Consider the following 19,423-nt stretch of genomic DNA (forward strand, 5'->3'; position numbering starts at 1 on the left):
GGGCCTAAGAAAGCTAATAGTAGGGCAGAACCAATTCGAGTTGCTGTTGAATATGGAAGAAGGAGAGTGAATCTGTGTGTAGGTATGTTTATGTGTGTCCCTGACTGCAAATTACTACATGTGATTTTGGATTGTCCGTGCCTTTGTTTCCCTCTTTTAACACTTAAAATTAGGAGTTATCTAGCTATTTGTCTGTCCAACTATACATACAGAGACACAGAGGTCTTAGACTTGTGATTTCATTGGTATAGGGATCTCCAAGACGAGGAGATGTCCTTTACTAGTACACATTAGCACCTTCTCTACAATCCATGGTCTTAAAAAGTACCCTGAGGCAATTAATAAGAAGTTAAGTGATTTGCCCAAGATCATACAGTATTGATCAGACAGTCCAGGTCTTCTTGACTCTGAGGCTGCCTCTCTATACTCATATTTAGAGAGATAGTTACCTAGCTAGCTACATAGTTTCATATCTCTTTATGGTTACAAATAGCCAGACAGTTTTAAATAGCTATATACCTATAACTATGTGTGTGTGTTTGTGTGTGTGTGTATAACTATCTACATTAGAGGTTCTTAACCTGGGATCTGTGAACTTTAAAAAAATTTTTCAATAAATTTATTTTAATATAATTGGTTTCCTTCGCAAGTCTATGTATTTTGTTTTATGCATTTAAAAGTATTATTCTGAGAAGTGGTCCATAGGCTTCACCAGACTGCCAAAGGGATCTAATGAACCAAAAAAAGTTAAAAACCCTTGACCAAAACATATAGTATTTATATTATATACGTATATATGCACATGTACTGTTTTTATACACAATCACAAATGTATAGATGGGCATTGTATATGTATATGCATATATATGTGTGTATATGTATGTGTGTATGCAAGTATACTTATATGTCTAGGGCTATTTCCACATATTTCTGCTCCTGTTGCTGGATTGAAGGCCACAGCAGAAATGGGTTGTGTGTGAGGGGTGTCACAGTACTGGATGGAATGGATTATTATTGCCTGAGCTCAGATATCTCACCTGGACAGGTAGCCCAGCCACCTCAGCATAGGCCAGAGCCTGGGGCACAACAGTCAGCCCCACAGTTAACCCAGCAATGCTGTCCAGTTGTAACCACTTCAGGGAGTAGTGGGGAAGCCATCCCAGGATAGGAAGCCTCTTCCGAACTATTTCTAGAGAGCAGCACCAGGATCTCTCTGTCATGCTGATGTCCGCTGATCTGACCTAGGCTCCGAGGACCTAGGCTCTAAGGACAGCAGGCGGTCCTGTATAAAACAGACAAACAGTCAGAGGAGCTGTAGCAAAAGGTACCTCCAGCGGGGTCTTTATTACCAGTGATCCTGGAAATCAAGCAGGCCGGCTGTCCCTGCTACCTCACTCTAGCTCCTCTGCCATCCAAGTACTATTAAGTACAGGTTTACAGTTTAAGGGAAACAAAAAGGTCTCCAGAAACTATAAGCCTCCCAGAGGTTATAAGCCCTTAAAGAATTAGTGTCCTATATAACACCTCTCACCTCAGCAGTAGTTCAAATATATCTGGGGGCCCAACAAAGATCACTTGCATTTGTCCAGGCTGGAGAGATGGGGGTAGGGGCAAAGGCTGAGAGGAAACACTGGTACTAGGCAAAAGCTATGAAGTAGACAAACCTGCTTTCTACACTATCAACTTTTTCTTTCTTTCACTGGTGTTTCCCCAGTCAACATGACATAGTGGATAGAGCATTGGACTTAACATCAGGAAGTGATGCATTCAAATCCTACCTCAGATAATTACTAGCTACGTGACCCTGGCCAAGTCATTTCATCTCTCTGCACCTCAGTTTCCTCATCTATAAAATGAAGGGTTGACCTCAATGGCATCTTTCCTTTATATCACCCATTCCTCTCTGTACAAAAGGTCAGCCCTAGAAGAAGAAAACTGGAGGCCTGAGTTCCCTAGTCATTCTCCCTAGTTGGACTACCCTGACATCCAACCTGTCAGGTTTGCTTTTGGAAAGTAATCCTATCTCCCCATTCTTTCACCTCCCCCTGTACTTTGGTTCCTTACTGCCTTCCCTTATTGCTCATTAATGACACCATGGGATCAGAATTGTAAATTTTTGAGCTAGAATGAGTCTTAAAGGCTATTTGGTCAAACTTCCTAATTTACAAATGAGAGTGAGGCCTGAGATTTGCCCAAAGTCACAGAGTTAGGAAGCGCCGTGTGCCAGAATTTGATCCTAAATAATGTGATAACGAATCTAGGGCCCTTTTTTCTTCTGTAAGAAGCTTTAGCTTTGGTCTCAGGAGGAAAGCAGTTTACCATATTGATCCTAATAGAGGCCAAATCTCTCCACCTAAATTTGGTTGGTATTAAACCTGAGTAGGGTCTCAGTGTTATTTTTCAGTGTAGGTATACATTAATACATGCATATACGCATATATATTTTCTTTCTTTACTGGGCCTGTGATTTCATAGATGTAGGGAACTACTGGTGAGAAAGATCCCTCCACCAATGCAGACCAGCAACTGTTCTGCAACTTATAATTAGTTTCCTGGAACTCTAAGAGGTTAAGTGATTTGCTCAGGGTCATATAGCCAGTATGTGTCAAAGTGGGGAGTAAACCCAGTTTCCTGACTCTAAAGTTTGTTCTTCAACTACATACTACATTGTCTTTCATATGTATGTGGGATCCTGTTGTGTATATACATATGTATATATGGACAGATGGCAGGTAGGTGGCACAGCAGATAGAGTGCCAGGCATGGAGGCAAAAAGACTCATCTTTCAGAGTTCAAATCTGGCCTCAGATACTTACTAATTGTGTCACCCTGGACAAGTCACTTAACTCTGTTTGCTTCAGTTTCCTCATCCGTAAAATGATCTAGAGAAGGAAATGGCAAACCACTCCAGTATCTTTGCCAAGAAACCCCAAATGGGGTCACAAAGAGGTGGACATGACTGAAATGACTGAACAACAACAAAAGGAAGGATAGACCAATGTCTAGATATGTGGGTGGATGGATGGGTGGGTGGATAAATGGATGGATGGATGGGTGAATGGATGGATATCACAGGTGTGAATACAGAGTACCCTGAGTGTGCCCAGGCATATCCTGTTTCCAAAAACTTGGTATTTTCTTTTTTTCCCCTATTATAGTATTTTATTTTTTTCCAATTACATGTAAAGATAGTTTTCAACATTCACTTTCATAAGATTTTTGAGTTCCAAATTTTTTTGTCCCTCCCCCCTTCCACTCCCCAAGATGGCAAGCAATCTGACAAGAGGCCATACATGTACAATTATATTAAACATATTACCACATTAGTCAGGTTGTGAAAGAAGAATTGGAACAAAAGGGAATATCCATGAGAAAGAAAAAACAAGATAAAAGAAAAAACAGTATACTTCAATCTGCATCAAACTCAATCGTTCTTTCTCTGGATGTGGATAGCATTTTCCATCATGAGCCTTTTGGAATTGTCTTAAATCATTGTGTTGTTGAGAAGATCTAAGTCTATCAAAGATGATCATCGCACAATGTTGCTGTTACTGTGTACAATGTTCTCCTGGTTCTGATCACTTCACTCAGCCCCAGTTCATGGAAGTCTTTTCAGGTTTTTTCTGAAATCCACCTGCTCATCATTTCTTATAGCACAATAGTATTCCATTACATTCATATACCACAACTTGTTCAGCCATTCCCCAATTGATGGGCATCCCCTCAATTTCCAATCCTTTGACACCACAAAAAGAGTTGCTATAAATATTTTTATACATGTGGGTCCTTTTCCCTTTTGGCACTTTTCTGTTTTATTGTTTATATATGTATATGTATATGTGCATATATATGTATATATATATATATGTATTTTTTTTGCAAGTGTGTCATCGAGCTGCTCCTATTGTTTATATTTTTAAGTAAGGGATAGTAACTGGACCTGTGATTTTATTAATATGAATAACTCCTGGAAGAGGAAACTCCCACTATCACAGCAGTAAGCACTCCTCTGCAACTAAGTGATTTGCCAACTGTCACACAGGCTTTATGTGTCAGAGGGGGGTCTTGAACCCAGGTCTTCCTGGCTCCAAGGCCTTTTTTTTTTAATTTTTTTTTTACCATGCTGCTTCTTTTAAAAGTAAAGTTTATTTAATGTTTTTAAAGTTGTTTACTTACATTAGTTTGATAAATACAAATTATGTCTTTCATGACTATTGAATAAATGTTCACCTAAAAAATTTAAATTCCCTGGATGTATGCCCTAATGAAATGTGTTGCATAAATACATACATACATACATATATATAGTGTTGTACATATGAAGTATGTCTACAACTATGTTGTAGATATAAAGTAATCCAAATCTAGGGCTGAGGTCAATATTTGAATACAGTAAATCCATCAATGGACTTTGTACTCACTCTGATGCTTTTCCCCAGCAGTCCAAAGAATTTCCTTCCACTCCAGCGCAGGAGCCCCCAGGTTCCAGCACTTTTGGGGCAGCTCTGGCAGGTACACTTCATTCGGCTACGGCAGGATCTCTTTAGAGTTACTAGAACAATTAATAATAGCACTTGAGAATTTGCTGCGCATTATCCCATATGACCCTTAAAACAACCCTATGAGGCAGGTCCTACAAGATATTAGTACCCTCATTTTATAGACAAAGGTCGGAGAGGTTTAGTGCCCATGGTCACACAGCTCATCACTATCATGCAGAATGCCTACCCAGGCTTTCCTGTCTCCATGTCCAGCACTTTATCCACGGGAGGGGGGGAAAGAGGCTTTTGAGAATGAACTCTACTTTGCCCCTCCAGGTGAACACCACATTTCCCGTGGGTTGCCAGGCACCAGGTACTCAAACTCTTTCAGTACCGTCCCCACTTCTCTGCCAAGTCCCTTCTGCCCCCTCTCCGCAGGATCGGGGACTGCCAGGTAGGGGACTCACCTTACGCCCCCCCGGGACGTCTCAGCCTCAGTCTACGACTCAGAGGATTCGAGCTCTGGGAAACAGAGGTGGAGGGAAGAGGGGAGTAAAGGACAAAGAAGTGCCGGGACTGGACTTGACTGGACGATTTAGGCCCTGCTCATGTGATCGCGGGAGGAGGAGGAGCTGGGCCTGGAGACAAAACTCACTCCCATCTCCCGAGGCTAGCACGGAGAGGGCCAGCTGGAGCTGGAGCTGGGGCTGGGACTGGAAGGAGGAGCTGTAGCTGCCTATGAAGTCCCTGGGGTCTTCGTCATGCCCCGGTCCGAGCTCGGCGGTTGCGTCTTTCTCTTAGCTCTCGGCGTATGCCTGGGGCTGCAACAAAGCCACCGCAACGTGTTGCTTATCCTGGGTGAGTAGCTGTCTGGTGGCCGACTGACCCTGCCTCAGTGCAAACCTGGCAATCCCAGGGATGCCTCGGGCATCACTTAGCTATCCAGGCAGGGGCAGGGCATGCCTTCATTCCAGGGTCACCTCCTGTATCGGGCCTGTAACGCAACCCCGGAAGCGTGCAATCCTAGCAGCTACGCTGGGGCCAGACCAAATTCCTCGGTAATGTCGCTGCCCTTGTACCAATCTCTTCCCCCTCCCTCTCCACACACACAACACGGCTCCTGCTCTGCTAGCGCAAAGGTCATTAATGACTGCTTGGAATGTGGCGGTACCTGACGCCATTTCCTCCACGTCTGGGGGCCCCCCACTAAGAACCCGGTGCCTCCTTCACCTCTCCTCATCTCAATTAGTCTTCTTTTCTCCTCTCCACTCCCCTCCTCCCTGTGAGTTCCTCACATCTGAGCCTCAGTGTCACGGTTCACAGACTCTGTACTGCACTGAATCTCTCCCATGCTCCCTGTTCTCCCCTCATTTGACCCTTTTCTCTTTCTTTCACCTCTCCTTTTCTCCTCTCAGATGTCTTCTCTACCCTGTCACACCCACAGTAAGCAGCTTTCTGGCTCTAAGCCCCACACACGATATTCACGGTGGAGAGTGACTCTAGACACATCCTGCAGCCCCACTCACCCTATCCTAACTGAACCCCCCAGTTAGGCAGATGTTTGAAGGTGAAGCCCTTGTTTGCTTTCATTCTTCACTCCACTTGGGTTTCTGGGCTCTGATAGCAGGACAGTGACATAGAGATAACAGAGTTGGGTGAGAGATCTGTACAAACATGAGCACAGAGGAATCTGCTGTTGGGTATGGATCTCCTTTTCCCATTTCATTTTTTTCTCGGAGGGTCGGGGGAAAGGGCACGCTTACACGTGAACATGTACTCACTCTCTCTCTCTCTCTCTCTCTCTCTCTCTCTCTCTCTCTCTCTCTCCTCCTTCTCCTCCTCCTCCTCCTCCTCCCCACTGAAAATCTGAAATTCTACCAAAGATCTGTATTTTTCAGGGACTTCCTGTTTTGGTGGTCAGGGCTCTGTCCTTGTGATAGATGAAACCACAAAACAGCTTATTTCTGAGCCTGGCCCCTTGCCAGTCCTCATCTGTACTGTTAAATCAGTGTTACAAATACATATTCCAAGCCTCCAGGCAGACTTTCAGTTCATTGCAAAACAAACAGTTCTTCAGTCCCCCATACCCCACCTCCATAGACAAGTAGGTCTTTTCAAGGATGACTCTTGTGAAACACTATGGCATCTATGTCCCAAATCTCTGTCATAGTCGCCTGCTTCTCAGAACCTGGGGGGAGTGAAGGACATAAACCATCAGTTACACTGTCACAAATTGGGATAGACAAGAAGCTTATGTAAAGATGGCTTTAAGCTGTTCCCTCCTCCCTCATTTTCACCTTGGGTAGGAAGGCCAGCTGTAGAGAAAAACTCATAGCCATTCTTCCAAAAGACCTAGAGTAGACATTTCTGCTTACAGCATACCATTCCCGCCCCCCTTAGTTTCAGCTGCCCCACCAGGGTAAATATGACAATAACTCATATTTATTTAACCCTTTAAGGTTTACAAAGAACTTTCCTTACAGTACTTCTCTGACATAGGGAGTGCAAGAATCACCTCCACTTTGTAGTTGAGGAAACCTAAGATTTAAAAAAATTGTGTCTTGCTCAAAGAATCCCAGCCAGTAGTAAATAGCAGTACTGGGACTCATAAAGTAGGTGTGCAGATAACAAAGGGACTGAGACCTGATGGCCAATGGGATCAAGACTTAGCAGTAAGGCCAGGTCCCCATAAAAAATTAATAATAATAAATTAAATATTTATAATTAATAATCAAAATATTTAGTGAAATCATTACAATTATTATAGCTGGCATTTGTGTATCATTTTAAAGTTTGCAATGTGTTTTATATACATTATCTCATTTGAGCCTTACAACAGCTCTGTGAGATAAATACTGTAGGTATTAATCCTGTTTTATAGATGAGGAAATCAAGGCTGAGGGAGATTAAATGGCTTGCCAAAACTAAAACAGCTAATTAAGTGACCAAAGTGGGATTAGAACACATATTTTCTTGATTCCTAGACTAATATGCTGTCCACTGGATGGGCCAGGCTCTGGGAGTACTCATTTGAGCTCTGGCTCCTCCATTCAGAGACACTGCATTGCACAGAATCTCCCCATTCCCTGAATGTGAGTTTCTCCTATACTGCCCTACACTGCACATCAGAGCCCCAGTCCCAGCTTTATTCAGAATTCCCCCACCAAATCTGCCTAGGCATTTACAATTCAGTAGAATACCAAATGCTAGCATCCTTGAGCTCCGTAGTGAATCCTCAGCTTTATTCCTCTCACATCCCTCAGCTCACGGTGCCTTCCCTATTTCTCCTCCCGTTGGCAGCGGATGATGGAGGCTTTGAAAGTGGTACATACAACAACAGTGCAATCTCAACCCCACACCTGGATGCCTTGGCACAAAGGAGCCTGATCTTCCATAATGCCTTCACCTCAGTCAGCAGCTGCTCCCCTAGTCGTGCTAGCCTGCTGACTGGCTTGCCACAGGTAAGCAGATGCCCATGCTAGGGCAGAAGAAGAATGGGGTGGTTAAAAAGAGAACAATAGAAGGAAGAAGATAGGAGAATCTTTTGAGCAGGGTAAACTCTTGGGATTCTAGGCATATAGGTAGTATCTTGGCCATTGGCTCCCCACTTTCATCAAAAAAGTACTAATAATATAGTCTGTCCCAACAAGCCCATGCCTTGCTAACTTCTCTAGGAATTTCCCTGACCCTTTCGTCTTCCCATATCTATCCTTCACCAGAACTGCTTCATTGTAAGTCTTCATTGTAATTCTTTATAATTTTGAACAGAAAACTGTCAGATTCCACATTTAAGTTAGCCATACAAAAGAGTTTTGTGTCTTGGTCATTGCCATCTGGGGAGGCTGGGTTAAAGAGGTTTGTTAATATATTGCTTCCATGCTGATGAAAGTCTTTTGGACCAGGACAAATGAGATGGGGGATGGGAGGGGGAGGAAGGAGAGGTACAAACACAGAACTTTAATATGCACTGGCAAGCTAAGTTCTAATTCAAGCAGGGGAACTAGGAAGAGGGATGCTATAGTTGATCTGAGTGATGGAGACAGCTTGGTTAAGAGTCCTGGCCCCCTCAGGCTCATAGTAGCTTTCCTTACAGCATCAGAATGGAATGTATGGCTTACACCAGAATGACCATCATTTCAACTCCTTTGACAAGGTGCAAAGTCTGCCTCTGCTTCTCAGCCAGGCTAACATCCGCACAGGTTAGGAGCTTGGGTGGGTTTGGGGGAAGAAGCAGGTACTTCCTGTTTCTCATAATTCCTGAGATTCCTCCCACTTCACAGAGGTAGAAACTGAGGACCAAGGGGGTTAAACCATTATCCAAGGTCACACAGATAATTGACTCTACTTCCACTTACCAAAGTCCTTGGGTCTGGACCTGTGACTTGATTGGTTTACAGGACTCCTGGGGAAGAAACTCCCTCTGGCAAGGTAAATTGGCACCTTTTTTCAGCTTGTGGTATTGGAGTCACCTGGGACACTGAAAGGTTTAGTGACTTACCTGGGGTGACACAACTAGTATGCCACACGGGCTTGACTTGATGCTCTCTTCTTGACTTTAAAGCTGTCTCCTCTGTCCGCTACACTAATCTGCCTGCCAAAGACAGCAGGGAACTATAGAATTTCAGTTTTGAAATTAACCTCAAAGGATGTCCAGGCCCAAACATATTTAAGCAGAATTCTCCTTTATAACATGCTCCATAAGTGATCATGCAGTTTCCATTTGAAGACCTCTAGGTATGGAGACCTTGCTTCTGATTCAGGTTGTAATCTGGAACAGGATAAGACATGGTTGGCAATAGGTGCCCTCCTTAAGTGGACATTCTGGAAGGATCCAACCAACCAGTTCCAGAGTACAGCCTGGAGAAGAATGAGTACGGTCTCGGAGGTCCTTTCTAGATCTCAAATCTATGATCCTACAATTTCCTTGAATTTATCCTCATATTGTATGATTTCCCAGCCCCTCACTGTCCTGATCACTCCTCTGAATTATTGTTGTTCAGTCATTTCAGTGATGTCTGACTCTTCATGACCCCATTTGGAATTTTCTTGGCAAAGATACTGGAGTGGTTTGCTATTTCCTTCTCTAGCTCATTTGCCATATGAGAAAACAGGCAAACAGAGTTGTGACTTGCCCAGGGTCACCCACCTTCCCAACGGACCCAACTGGTCTGAGACCAGATTTGAACTTAGGAAGATGAGCATTCCTGACTCAAGAGCCAGAGCTATATCCACTGCACCACCTAGCTGCCCCTCCTCTGAATGCCCTCCTGCTTATCAATATTCTTTCTAAAATGTGGCACCCAGAACTAAACTCAGTTTTCCAGATGTGGTACACACAGGTCAGAGTGCAGGAGAACTGTCCCTTACTTCATTTATATTCTTAACATGTCTAAAATCACACTCTCCAGGGTCTGCTCTCAATGAATGCCCTCCCTCTGTGTATATGGCTGTGTGCACAGCTTCCTGGCTGACTCCTGGCACAGCAGCAATAATTAGAAGGCAGCAGGCTTAAGGGAGAAGAGTTCCAATGGATGGGTCTAGAGTTTGAAGGGACCTCAGAAATGATCTAGTCCAACTTCCTCACTTTTTAGGTAAGAAAAGTGAGGCACCCCAGGTTCTCCCTTTCTGCTCTCTCTCCCGACTGTGGGCTTGTTGGGCTGTCTTTTCCAGGCATCATTGGGAAGAAGCATGTTGGGCCAGAGCCAGTATACCCATTTGACTTCGCCTACACAGAGGAGAATGGCTCCATCCTTCAGGTGGGGAGAAACATCACCCGCATAAAGCTGCTGGTCCGACAATTCCTGGAAACCCAGGATGAGAGGTAGGAGCCTTTGTTCCTCCACCAGCCCCCAGACTCCCAGCTTGTCACTCCAGAACTTTCACTGAGATTCATTCTTATAAATCTGTATTACTAGATTACCTCTAGTTGGGTTTGGAGGAGGGAGAGGAAGAGTGTGCAAGCATACCCTATGTTGTCATGCTCAAGTATCTATGTTTAGGCATTTCTCTGTGTATGGAAAGTTCCTACTCCCCATCTATGTCCATCTTTAAAGTCCAACTCAAATGCTCCCTCTTCTCAAAAGCCTTTCCTAATTTCCCCCAGTAGGTAACTACTTTCCTCCCCTAATTTGACATAGAACTTTGCTTTGTAACTCATTAACCAATAAGTATTTATTTCTCTTTTCCTCCCTCCTCTTCTTGTCCAGTATTTAGCACAATGCTTGGCACATAGTAGGTGCTTACTAAATACTTGTCGACTTGACTAATGCACTTACCGTGCACTGGTTTTATTATATACATATTGGTATATATGTCTTAATCCCTTCCTGAACTGCATGCAATTAATCAATAAGCCAAGCAAAGATTTATCAAAATTTTAAATCTTCCCCAGCACTTGACTTAATACCTCACACATATTAAGTGTTTGATAAATGTTGTATTGTATTATGTAAGGTCCCAGTTAGAAACTGGGGCATAGGGAGGCTCTAGCACTGGAGGAAAGTGAAAGAGTGTTGAGTGGAGAGGAGTAGACGGTGCTATGATGTGGACCCAAGCTGGCACAACAGAGTGACCTGGGTTAAGAGGCAGGAACGTTGACATAGCTGGGTGGAAAGGGCTGTGAGCAGCCTGTGAGGAACCTTGTACTGACCCTGGTTTTGAGTCATTCCTTCCCCTTCTCAGGCCCTTCTTCCTCTATGTTGCTTTCCATGATCCCCACCGGTGTGGACATTCTCAGCCAATGTATGGACCCTTCTGTGAGAAGTTTGGCAATGGAGAGAGCGGGATGGGGTGGATCCCTGACTGGGTGCCCCAGACTTATGCCCCAGAGGATGTACAGGTAACATGGGACCTCCTTTCTCTCAACTCCTTTTACCTCTAGAGATTCCATCAGACCCAGACCCTCCTTGTGAGCCTGTGGCTCATGCTCCAAGCAGGTGTGGTTAGTCCAGAAGAGCTCCCATGCCTGAGGAATTTGGACCCAAGGGCCAAGTTAACTCTTTCCTCCTGGGTCTATACTCTTATTAATGGTAGTAAAAGGAATAAGGAAATAGGACGGTTTATTCATATAAGACACTAAACCTTTCAGACCAACGTACATAAAGAATAAACCATAGAATCATGGGATTTCATAATTGGAAGGAACTTCAGAAGTCATCTAGTTCAACCCATATCCAGTTAAGAATCCTCTATAATATCCCTATCAGTCTAAGTTCTCTAGAAAAGTTCAGTTGCACCCATTCCTCCTGTTTGTAGCACCAGTTCAGACTTTAGTCTGCAACTCTTCCAACCCTCCCAGTTCTGTCTGTGACCTATCACCTACCTGTCTTTCCTAGGTTCCTTACTTCATCCCTGACACCCCAGCAGCCCGAGCTGACTTGGCTGCTCAGTACACCACCATTGGCCGAATGGACCAAGGTATGAGCAGAAACAGGGCCTGGGAGCCTAACCGGGCTCTCTGCTTTGTCTCAGACAGGGAAGGGTTACCCCAAGCATCATCTAGGTCCAGACTTCCTTACAAGTGCAACTGCAGCCTAGCTGAGACAGAGAGTCAATCACCATTGTGGACTGAGTTCCTCATCTGTGTACACCTCTGTATTAGACCCTGCCAGGGCAGGATCCAGAAGGAAAAAAAATGCAAAACATGATTGCCTGCCCTGGGCCACTCCCATTCTCACAGTGATGTTGGAACCAAAACTATGACTAGGGTGAGGTGACTCTAGCTTTGCCCCAGGATGGGAAATTTAAAAAGAGGGGGTGGAGTGCTTTCATTCTTCTAAGGAAAAAGGTGAGAGGCAAGGTTAGAGCATGAGAGATGGTTAGAAGCTGGGGAAGATGTTCCATTCTTTAATCAGGTTCCTCAGCTGAGGGATGAGAGAGGGAAGAGACCATAATGGGTGGGACCTGAAAATTGGCCTAGCCTAGGAATAGGACAGGAAGCCTGGCAAGTTGGTCAGTTTAATACAAACAGCATTGGTCCTCTAGAACAGGACATTTCGTCACTCCAGGGGAGAGGGCAGCGTGAGGAAGGGAGGCAGGGCCCCTGCCCACAACTCACCTTTAGTTGAGGGAACAGAAACAGTAACTCAGCTCCTGCTGAAAGGCCATTGCTTCCTAAAGATGCCTCCATTTTCCTTATCCCAGACGTCTCACCTTCCAAGCAGCCAAAACTTTCATGGGGAAAGGTGTCTGGGCAGGGTTGGGGTGGAGGGGTCCTGAAATGACTAAAGGACCACCCCTCTTTACTCAGTGCTTATACTGGGGCCACTACTCTCAACGGGGTGGTGCTCCTGTTGTCTCAAAGGAGGTCAGATTTCAACCTTACCTGAAAAAATACTGGCTTCAGAGTCAGGTTCTAGTGCCTGCTCTGATGATTTTTTGTTGTTCAGTCATTTTAGTTGTGTCTGACTCTCCATGATCCCATTTGAGGTTTTCTTGGCAAAGATTTTGTCACGGTTTGCCATTTCCTTCTCTGGCTCATTTTACAAATCCTAGAATGGGGGTGATGGAAGGGAGAAAGAGAGAGCCATATCATTTAACCCCAAAGTCTGGCCCTTTGAGCACCCAGAAAAGACAGATGCCCAAAGTCATAGAGAATCCAGTCGTACAGGGAGGTACACAAAAATGCCAAGGCAAGGCCAGAGTGATGAATCAAAGCTAGTAGTGTCAATCATGGAAGACTTTCTGAAAGAGATGGATTTTAAATGGGTGAAAAGGTCTGCATTGAAAGAAAAGAGTGGAGAGGATACTTTAGGTGAGGGTAGGAGTGTTGATAGTGGCTCATAAGTGGCAACAAGGTGGGCTCGGGAAGTGGGGGAGAATTCTACAAGTTACTGTACTGCCTATTCCCTTCACTCTTGACTTTTCCTACAGGGATTGGTCTGGTGCTGGAGGAACTGAAGAAAGCTGGCTTCCTGAATGACACCCTGGTGATCTTCACTTCAGACAATGGCATTCCCTTTCCTAGTGGCAGGACCAATCTATACTGGTCAGGCATAGCCGAGCCCATGTTGGTGTCTTCTCCAGAGCACCGAAATCGTTGGGGCCAAGTCAGCGAGGCCTTCGTCAGTCTCTTGGGTAAGGCCACATTTGACTGTCTCTCCATCTGCCTCCTTGTTGCAAAGGAATCTGAAGGCACACACTCACCTTTAAGTAGACCTTGAGATGCATTTTAATTTTATAATAGTAGGGAAAACTGGGGCTGATCAAAAAGTCTTATAGAAAGGAGAGTAAAATTCTGGTTGCCTGGTTCCCAGATCGAGCCCTGCCTTTTAGGGAGAGAAGGGCAGTCCTTTTCTCTTCTTACAGCTTCTGGGTAAGAGATATTCTCATCAGTCAAGCATGAAGTTCTTATTAAGAACCAACTATGTCCCAGGCAATGTGTTCAGAGAACAGGGCTCTTCTCTGTGGCTTCTTGGCTCACACCCACCTGCCACCTAAAATTTTCTTAAAGTCTGAGGAGAAAGTAATATTACAAATGGACAAAGAGACAGGCTTCAGCTGTAGCATGGGGATCCAGGTAAGGCAGGAGGGATAGCTTCCTGAAAATGAAAATTATTGAGCACCGAGGTAGGTTCTGAGAAACTGTGAAATCTCATTTGGAGATGTGTCCCAAATCCAGAGGCATCTACTTCTCTGGTGTAGTTTTAATTCAATATCACACGAAGGTAGAGAGTTGCTCTTGGTAACTTGCTTAGTTATTTGCCAGACTGAATTCATAGTGTCCTAGTTTGAAACTGGAAGAGCCCTAAGAGATAATCTAATTCTACTCCCTTATTATAGAGACAAGGAAACTGAGACCCAGAAAGGTTAAGAATCTTATCTAGTTCAAACCCAGGTCATTTGACTTCAAATCCAATGCCTTTCCACTGGACATTGTTATCTCTGGTTCCTTTCCAGAGGATGCATTGGTGTCAGAAGATCTGACTTAGAGTCTTTCTAACTTTGTGGCCTTGGAGAAGTCATTTCGCTTCCTTTTACACACTTTAGGATGTGTGAAGTTCTTTCTAGGCATCAACTGATTGGATCCTCACAAGAGAAATACAGGAAATAGAGTGAGGCCAAGAGACTTGCCCTGGGTAATGCATCTAATGAGTGGCAAGAAGCATGATTCTAACATAGATTTTTCCTGATTCCAACTCTAGCATTCTGTTGTTCTTCTATGGTTACCTACCTACTGGGGTTGTGGTGAGAATCAATTCTAATGTACGTAAAGTGGTTTGTAACCATGAAAGTTTGTGCAAATGTCAACTGATATCATTATTATTTTTAAGACCTCGTGCCCACCATCTTGGACTGGTTCTCCATACCGTACCCCAGCTATAGCATCTTTGGGACCAAGACAGTCCGTCTCACTGGTCACTCTCTCTTGCCTGCACTACTGTCCGAGCCACCCTGGGCCACAGTCTTCAGTAGCCAGAGTCACCATGAAGTCACAATGTACTACCCCATGCGCTCTGTGCTCCATCAGAATTTCCATCTAGTACACAATCTCAACTTCAAGATGCCCTTCCCTATCGACCAGGATTTCTACGTCTCCCCCACCTTCCAGGACCTGCTTAATCGCACCCGGTCTGGCCAACACACAAACTGGTATAAGGACCTCCACCACTATTATTACCGAGATCGATGGGAACTCTATGACAGGAAACAAGACCCCTGGGAGACCCAGAACTTAGCCACTGACCCCAACTACGTGGAGGTGTGGGAGATGCTGAAGGTCCAGCTGACCAAGTGGCAGTGGGAGACTAATGACCCCTGGGTATGTGCTCCAGATGGTGTCTTGGAAGAGAAGCTCTCTCCCCAGTGTCAGCCACTCCATAATGAACTATGAGCCTTTAACGCCCATCTTCTCCCAAAATGTCCTGCCTTGCTGATAATTGAGCAGGACCAAGGGAGAACATCTTTTTGCCCTAAGAAGAATAAGCCCCACTAAATCCTCATTTCTATCTCTGACTGGGCATTATTGTAGGGTCAGACAAGCAAGGTACAAATCTCATTCCCTGCACTGACCCTTTAAGTGCCCCATAGTCACCATAGGGATATGGTTGAGGCACCACTGCCAATGTGCTTGACTTGGAAACAAGTGAACTGTAAGGTGAGGGTGTTAAACAGAGGCCCTAGCAGGAAGCAAGGTTACTAGCAGTCATGATGAAAGTCAGATTATAGGTCAAAATAGTCCTATTTTTTCCTGTGGTCCTAGGTCTTAAAGTTTGGAGGACCCTTACAACTCTAGACAGAGCCTCTCTTATAAGAAATTTTGAGGAAATCTAGTAAATAAAAAAAGAAAAAGGGAATCAAGGTTCTGTTACCCTTGGTATGCCTAAGAGGTAGCCAACCACCCACTCAACAGGCTTCTACAGGATGAAGGAATTTGAGAGGACTCGGGTCTTTGCATTTGCCTGTTGTGGTGGTTCACATAAAACTTTCTCAGGGTGAAAAGATAATGTATTAATTTCAATAAACTCTCTCTCAGCTAGAGCCAACTTGGGTTTTTATTGTGAGTTGTGTGAGTGTGAGCTTGACAGCATTTCCTATATTTTTCCCCACTGTAAAATTCATCACCCTTAGCAGGGATTCCTTTTAGGCTCCCTGTTTTCACTAGTTTAATATTATCTTTATGGTAAAGGCATTCAGTTTAATTCAGCAAGCATGTATTAAAACTCCTGTGTGCTAGACATGGTGCTAGGTAATGAAGATATAAAGACAAAAGTGAATCAATCCCTGCCCTTCAGGAGAGAGAGAATAGAATAAATAGGGGAAATAGGATGAAAATAGGTAACTGTGAAAACCTTTTTCAAGCCAGTTTCTCAGATAAAAGCCTCATCTCTCAAATACCGGAGGCAAATAACATGTACACAGATAAGAAAATACAAAATATATACAAAATCCTGCCTTTTTGAGAAATACTCAAAGACACCACCACTCAGAGATGAAAATTTCCTTACCTCTGACATCATTTAATTTATTTGAATAAACATCAGGATAAACATCTACGACATGAGTTGACCTATGCTCATTACCCCTTCCCCTAATCCACAGAGAAGTAGTCCTAAAGAACCTGGGGGGTTGTGGGGAGAAGTCTAGAATATCAGTCCTTAACTTTTTGGTGTCATGGATCCTTTTGGCAGTCTGGGGAAGCCTAGGTACTCCTTAGAATAATGTTTTTAAATACATAAAATAAAATACTTCAGATTGAAAAGGAAATTATTTTAAAATGTAGTCATATACATGTGCAAATATGTGTGTGTGTGTGTGTGTGTGTGTATTTAAAGTTCATGGACCCAAGTTAAGAACTCCTGATCTAGAACTACAGTGAATTTATATCCATCCAATCTTCCGCTGCTTCCTCTCTCCCCTAAAGCCGGAGTCCAAGGCTCAATGGAATGGGAAGGGAAAGGTCAGCCCTCATACCATGGGCAGCACAGGTGCAGAGACGAATCATTTATAAAAGGTTTGCTCTAATTTAGCAAAATTTACAGAAATTTAGTCTTTAAAATCCGTTGTGACAATTACCAAGAGTTGCCTTCTTCCTACTCCCCTGGGAAGCAAGGTTGTTTCCTGCCACAGTGGTTCTGGGAGGTAGGGAAAAGGAGAAACTAAGCTCCGTAAGGTCCTTCCTCACGCCACATCCCCATCTTAGTAAACAGGAAGAACCTACTACCTACCCCACAGATCCTCAATGGAGCAGTGGAAATCTTTATATGCTGTGGTATCATAAAAATACATCCCTCTTCTTCACAGACAAGTGAATGGATATGAAATGGTACGTATATTTTCAAACTTTGTTGCTTCATTGGTCAGTTATGCTTAATTGTTTTTCTTTATTACAAAGGAGGGTTCGGTGGGGGAGGGGAATACATTGGCAAATGATTACGATGTTTGAAGAAAAAAACCCACCAAGAAAAAAGTAAGTGTACCAAATTGGTAGTCAGTGGACCTGGGTTCTAGGTCTGGCTTTGCCATCAATTATTTGTACGACCATAGGCATGTCTCTTGCACTTATATCTAGCATTCACTGGTGTAGGGTGGGAGTAATGATAAGATCACACAGAAGTCTCCATTAAAACCTTCCTTCCTATTAGCTCCCATGGATTTCTCCCCATCTCCATGCAATAGATTTATGTTGAATAATAGACATAGGTCTATCTGTTTTGGAGGTGGTTCCAAGAGACCTTCCTCGCAATCTTACACATCATCTCTGCTAACCTCTTTTTTGACATCAAACTTTGTTTTACTATCATCTCTGGTTCTTTCTGCTAAGGATTCCCCAATATAGAATCATATCATAGATATGAAAGCTGAAAGGGGCCTCAGATCATAATTTTAGAAATTTGGAAATTGAGGCCCCAAGAAGTTAAATAAATTGTCCAAGTTCACTTGGGGAGTAAGTTTTTTTAAATTAAAAATAATTCCTTTTTAAAATTTAACATTTTATTTTTCCCCAATTACATGTAAAACCAATTTTCTATATTCATTTTTAAAACTGTTTCAAATTATCTCCCTCCCTTTCTGTCCCCCTCATTGAGAAGGCAAGCAATTTGATATAGGTTATATATGTGTAATCATGCAAAACATATTTCCATATTAGTCATGTTGTAAAAGAAAACATTAGACCAAATAAAAACTCAAGAAAAATAAAGAAAATAAAAAAAAAACATGCTTCAATCTGTATTCAGATTCCATCAATTCTTTCTCTGGGGATGGATAACATTTTTCATGATAAGTCCTTCAGAGTTGTCTTGGATCATTGTATTGCTGGAATAGCTACCTTATTCACAGCTGATCATCTTACAATATTGTTGTTACTATGTACAATTTTCTCCTGGTTCTGCTCATTTCACTTTGCATCAGTTCATGTAAGACTCTCCAGGTTTTTCTGAGAGCATCTAGCTCATTATTTCTTATATTGCAATAGTTTTCCATCACAATCATATACCATAAATTGTTCTGCCATTCCCCAATTGATGGACATCCCTTCAATTTCCAATTCCTTTCCACCAGAAAAGAATTGCTATAAATATTTGGGAATAGTTCCAAATTGCTCTACATAATGGTTGAATTAGTTCACAACTCCACAAATGGTGCATTACTGTCTCAATTTTATTATGTCTCCTCCAACATTTATCATTCTCCTTTTCTGCCCTATTAGCCAATCTAATAAGTGCGACGTAGTAGCTCAGTATTGTTTTAATTTGCATTTATCTAATCAGTAGTGATTTAGAGCATTTTTTCATATGGCTATATATAGCTTTGATTACTTTATCTGAAAACTGTTCATATTTTTTGATCATTTGTCAGTTGGGGAATGGATTATTTTTTTAATAAATTTGACTCATTTCTTTGTATATTTGAGAGATGAGGCCTTTATCAGAGAAACTGGCTTCAAAATGGTTTTTATGGTTATGTATTTCCACCCTCTTTCCCCCATTTATTCTATTCTCTCTCTCCTTTCACCTTGTCCCTCCTCAAAAGTGTTTTGCTTCTGACTACCACCTCCTCCAATCTGTTCTCCCTTCTATCACTGTCCCCTACTTCTCTTATCCTCTTCCCCTCCTACTTTCCTGTAGGGTAAGATAGATTTATATACCCAATTGAGTGTATATGTTATTCCCTTTGGGCAATTCTGATAACAGTAAGGTTCAAATGTTCCCCACCACCTCCCCATCATCACCTCCACTGTAATAGCTCTCTTGCTCCTTTTATGTGAGATAATTTACCCCATTCTACCTCTCCCTTTCCCTTTCTCCCAGTGCATTCCTCTTTCTCACCCCTTAATTTTATTTTTAAAGGTATCATCCCATCATATTCAACTTACACCTGTGCTTTCTGTCTATATATACTCCCTCTAACAGCACTAATAACAAGAAAGTTCTTAAGAGTTACAAGTACCATCTTCCCATGTAGGAATGTAAACAGTTTAATCTTATTAAGTCCCTTATGAT

The 19,423-nt window shown here is 43.1% G+C and overlaps 2 protein-coding genes across 3 annotated transcripts in view; one reads left to right on the forward strand and one right to left on the reverse strand.

The window, feature by feature from the left end:
• Positions 1 to 5,038, reverse strand: part of SLC26A11 (solute carrier family 26 member 11) — a 41,821-nt gene extending 36,783 nt beyond the window's left edge. The window contains exons 1-3 of one of the 2 annotated variants that reach the window (XM_027850155.1): positions 4,949 to 5,038; positions 4,422 to 4,552; positions 1,038 to 1,282 (exon numbers count right to left, since the gene is read on the reverse strand). In XM_027850155.1, the coding sequence (XP_027705956.1) occupies positions 1,038 to 1,220 (183 nt within the window). In that variant the 5' untranslated portion in view covers positions 1,221 to 1,282; positions 4,422 to 4,552; positions 4,949 to 5,038. Of the gene's footprint in view, positions 1 to 1,037; positions 1,283 to 4,421; positions 4,553 to 4,948 lie in introns of those variants that run through there. The other variant, XM_027850156.1, reaches the window with a different exon arrangement.
• A 110-nt stretch (positions 5,039 to 5,148) lies between these two features.
• SGSH (N-sulfoglucosamine sulfohydrolase) lies at positions 5,149 to 15,959 on the forward strand. The gene is made up of 8 exons (XM_027850157.1): positions 5,149 to 5,339; positions 7,782 to 7,942; positions 8,575 to 8,680; positions 10,152 to 10,302; positions 11,163 to 11,319; positions 11,816 to 11,897; positions 13,353 to 13,556; positions 14,753 to 15,959. Exons 1-8 carry the CDS (start codon positions 5,243 to 5,245, stop codon positions 15,310 to 15,312), a joined length of 1,518 nt encoding a protein of 505 aa, XP_027705958.1. The 5' UTR covers positions 5,149 to 5,242; the 3' UTR covers positions 15,313 to 15,959.
• The last annotated feature ends 3,464 nt before the right edge of the window (positions 15,960 to 19,423 follow it).

This window comes from Vombatus ursinus, unplaced genomic scaffold (genome assembly GCF_900497805.2).
Source record: "Vombatus ursinus unplaced genomic scaffold, bare-nosed wombat genome assembly UNPS02008996.1, whole genome shotgun sequence".
Lineage (NCBI taxonomy): Eukaryota > Metazoa > Chordata > Mammalia > Diprotodontia > Vombatidae > Vombatus > Vombatus ursinus.

Excerpts from the sequence above, each read along its gene's own strand:
- SGSH (XM_027850157.1), top strand. The coding sequence starts at position 5,243 with ATGCCCCGGTCCGAGCTCGGCGGTTGCGTCTTTCTCTTAGCTCTCGGC. Across the intron at positions 11,320-11,815 it reads ATGCCCCAGAGGATGTACAG|GTTCCTTACTTCATCCCTGA; the intron begins GTAACATGGGAC and ends TGTCTTTCCTAG. Across the intron at positions 13,557-14,752 it reads GGCCTTCGTCAGTCTCTTGG|ACCTCGTGCCCACCATCTTG; the intron begins GTAAGGCCACAT and ends ATTATTTTTAAG.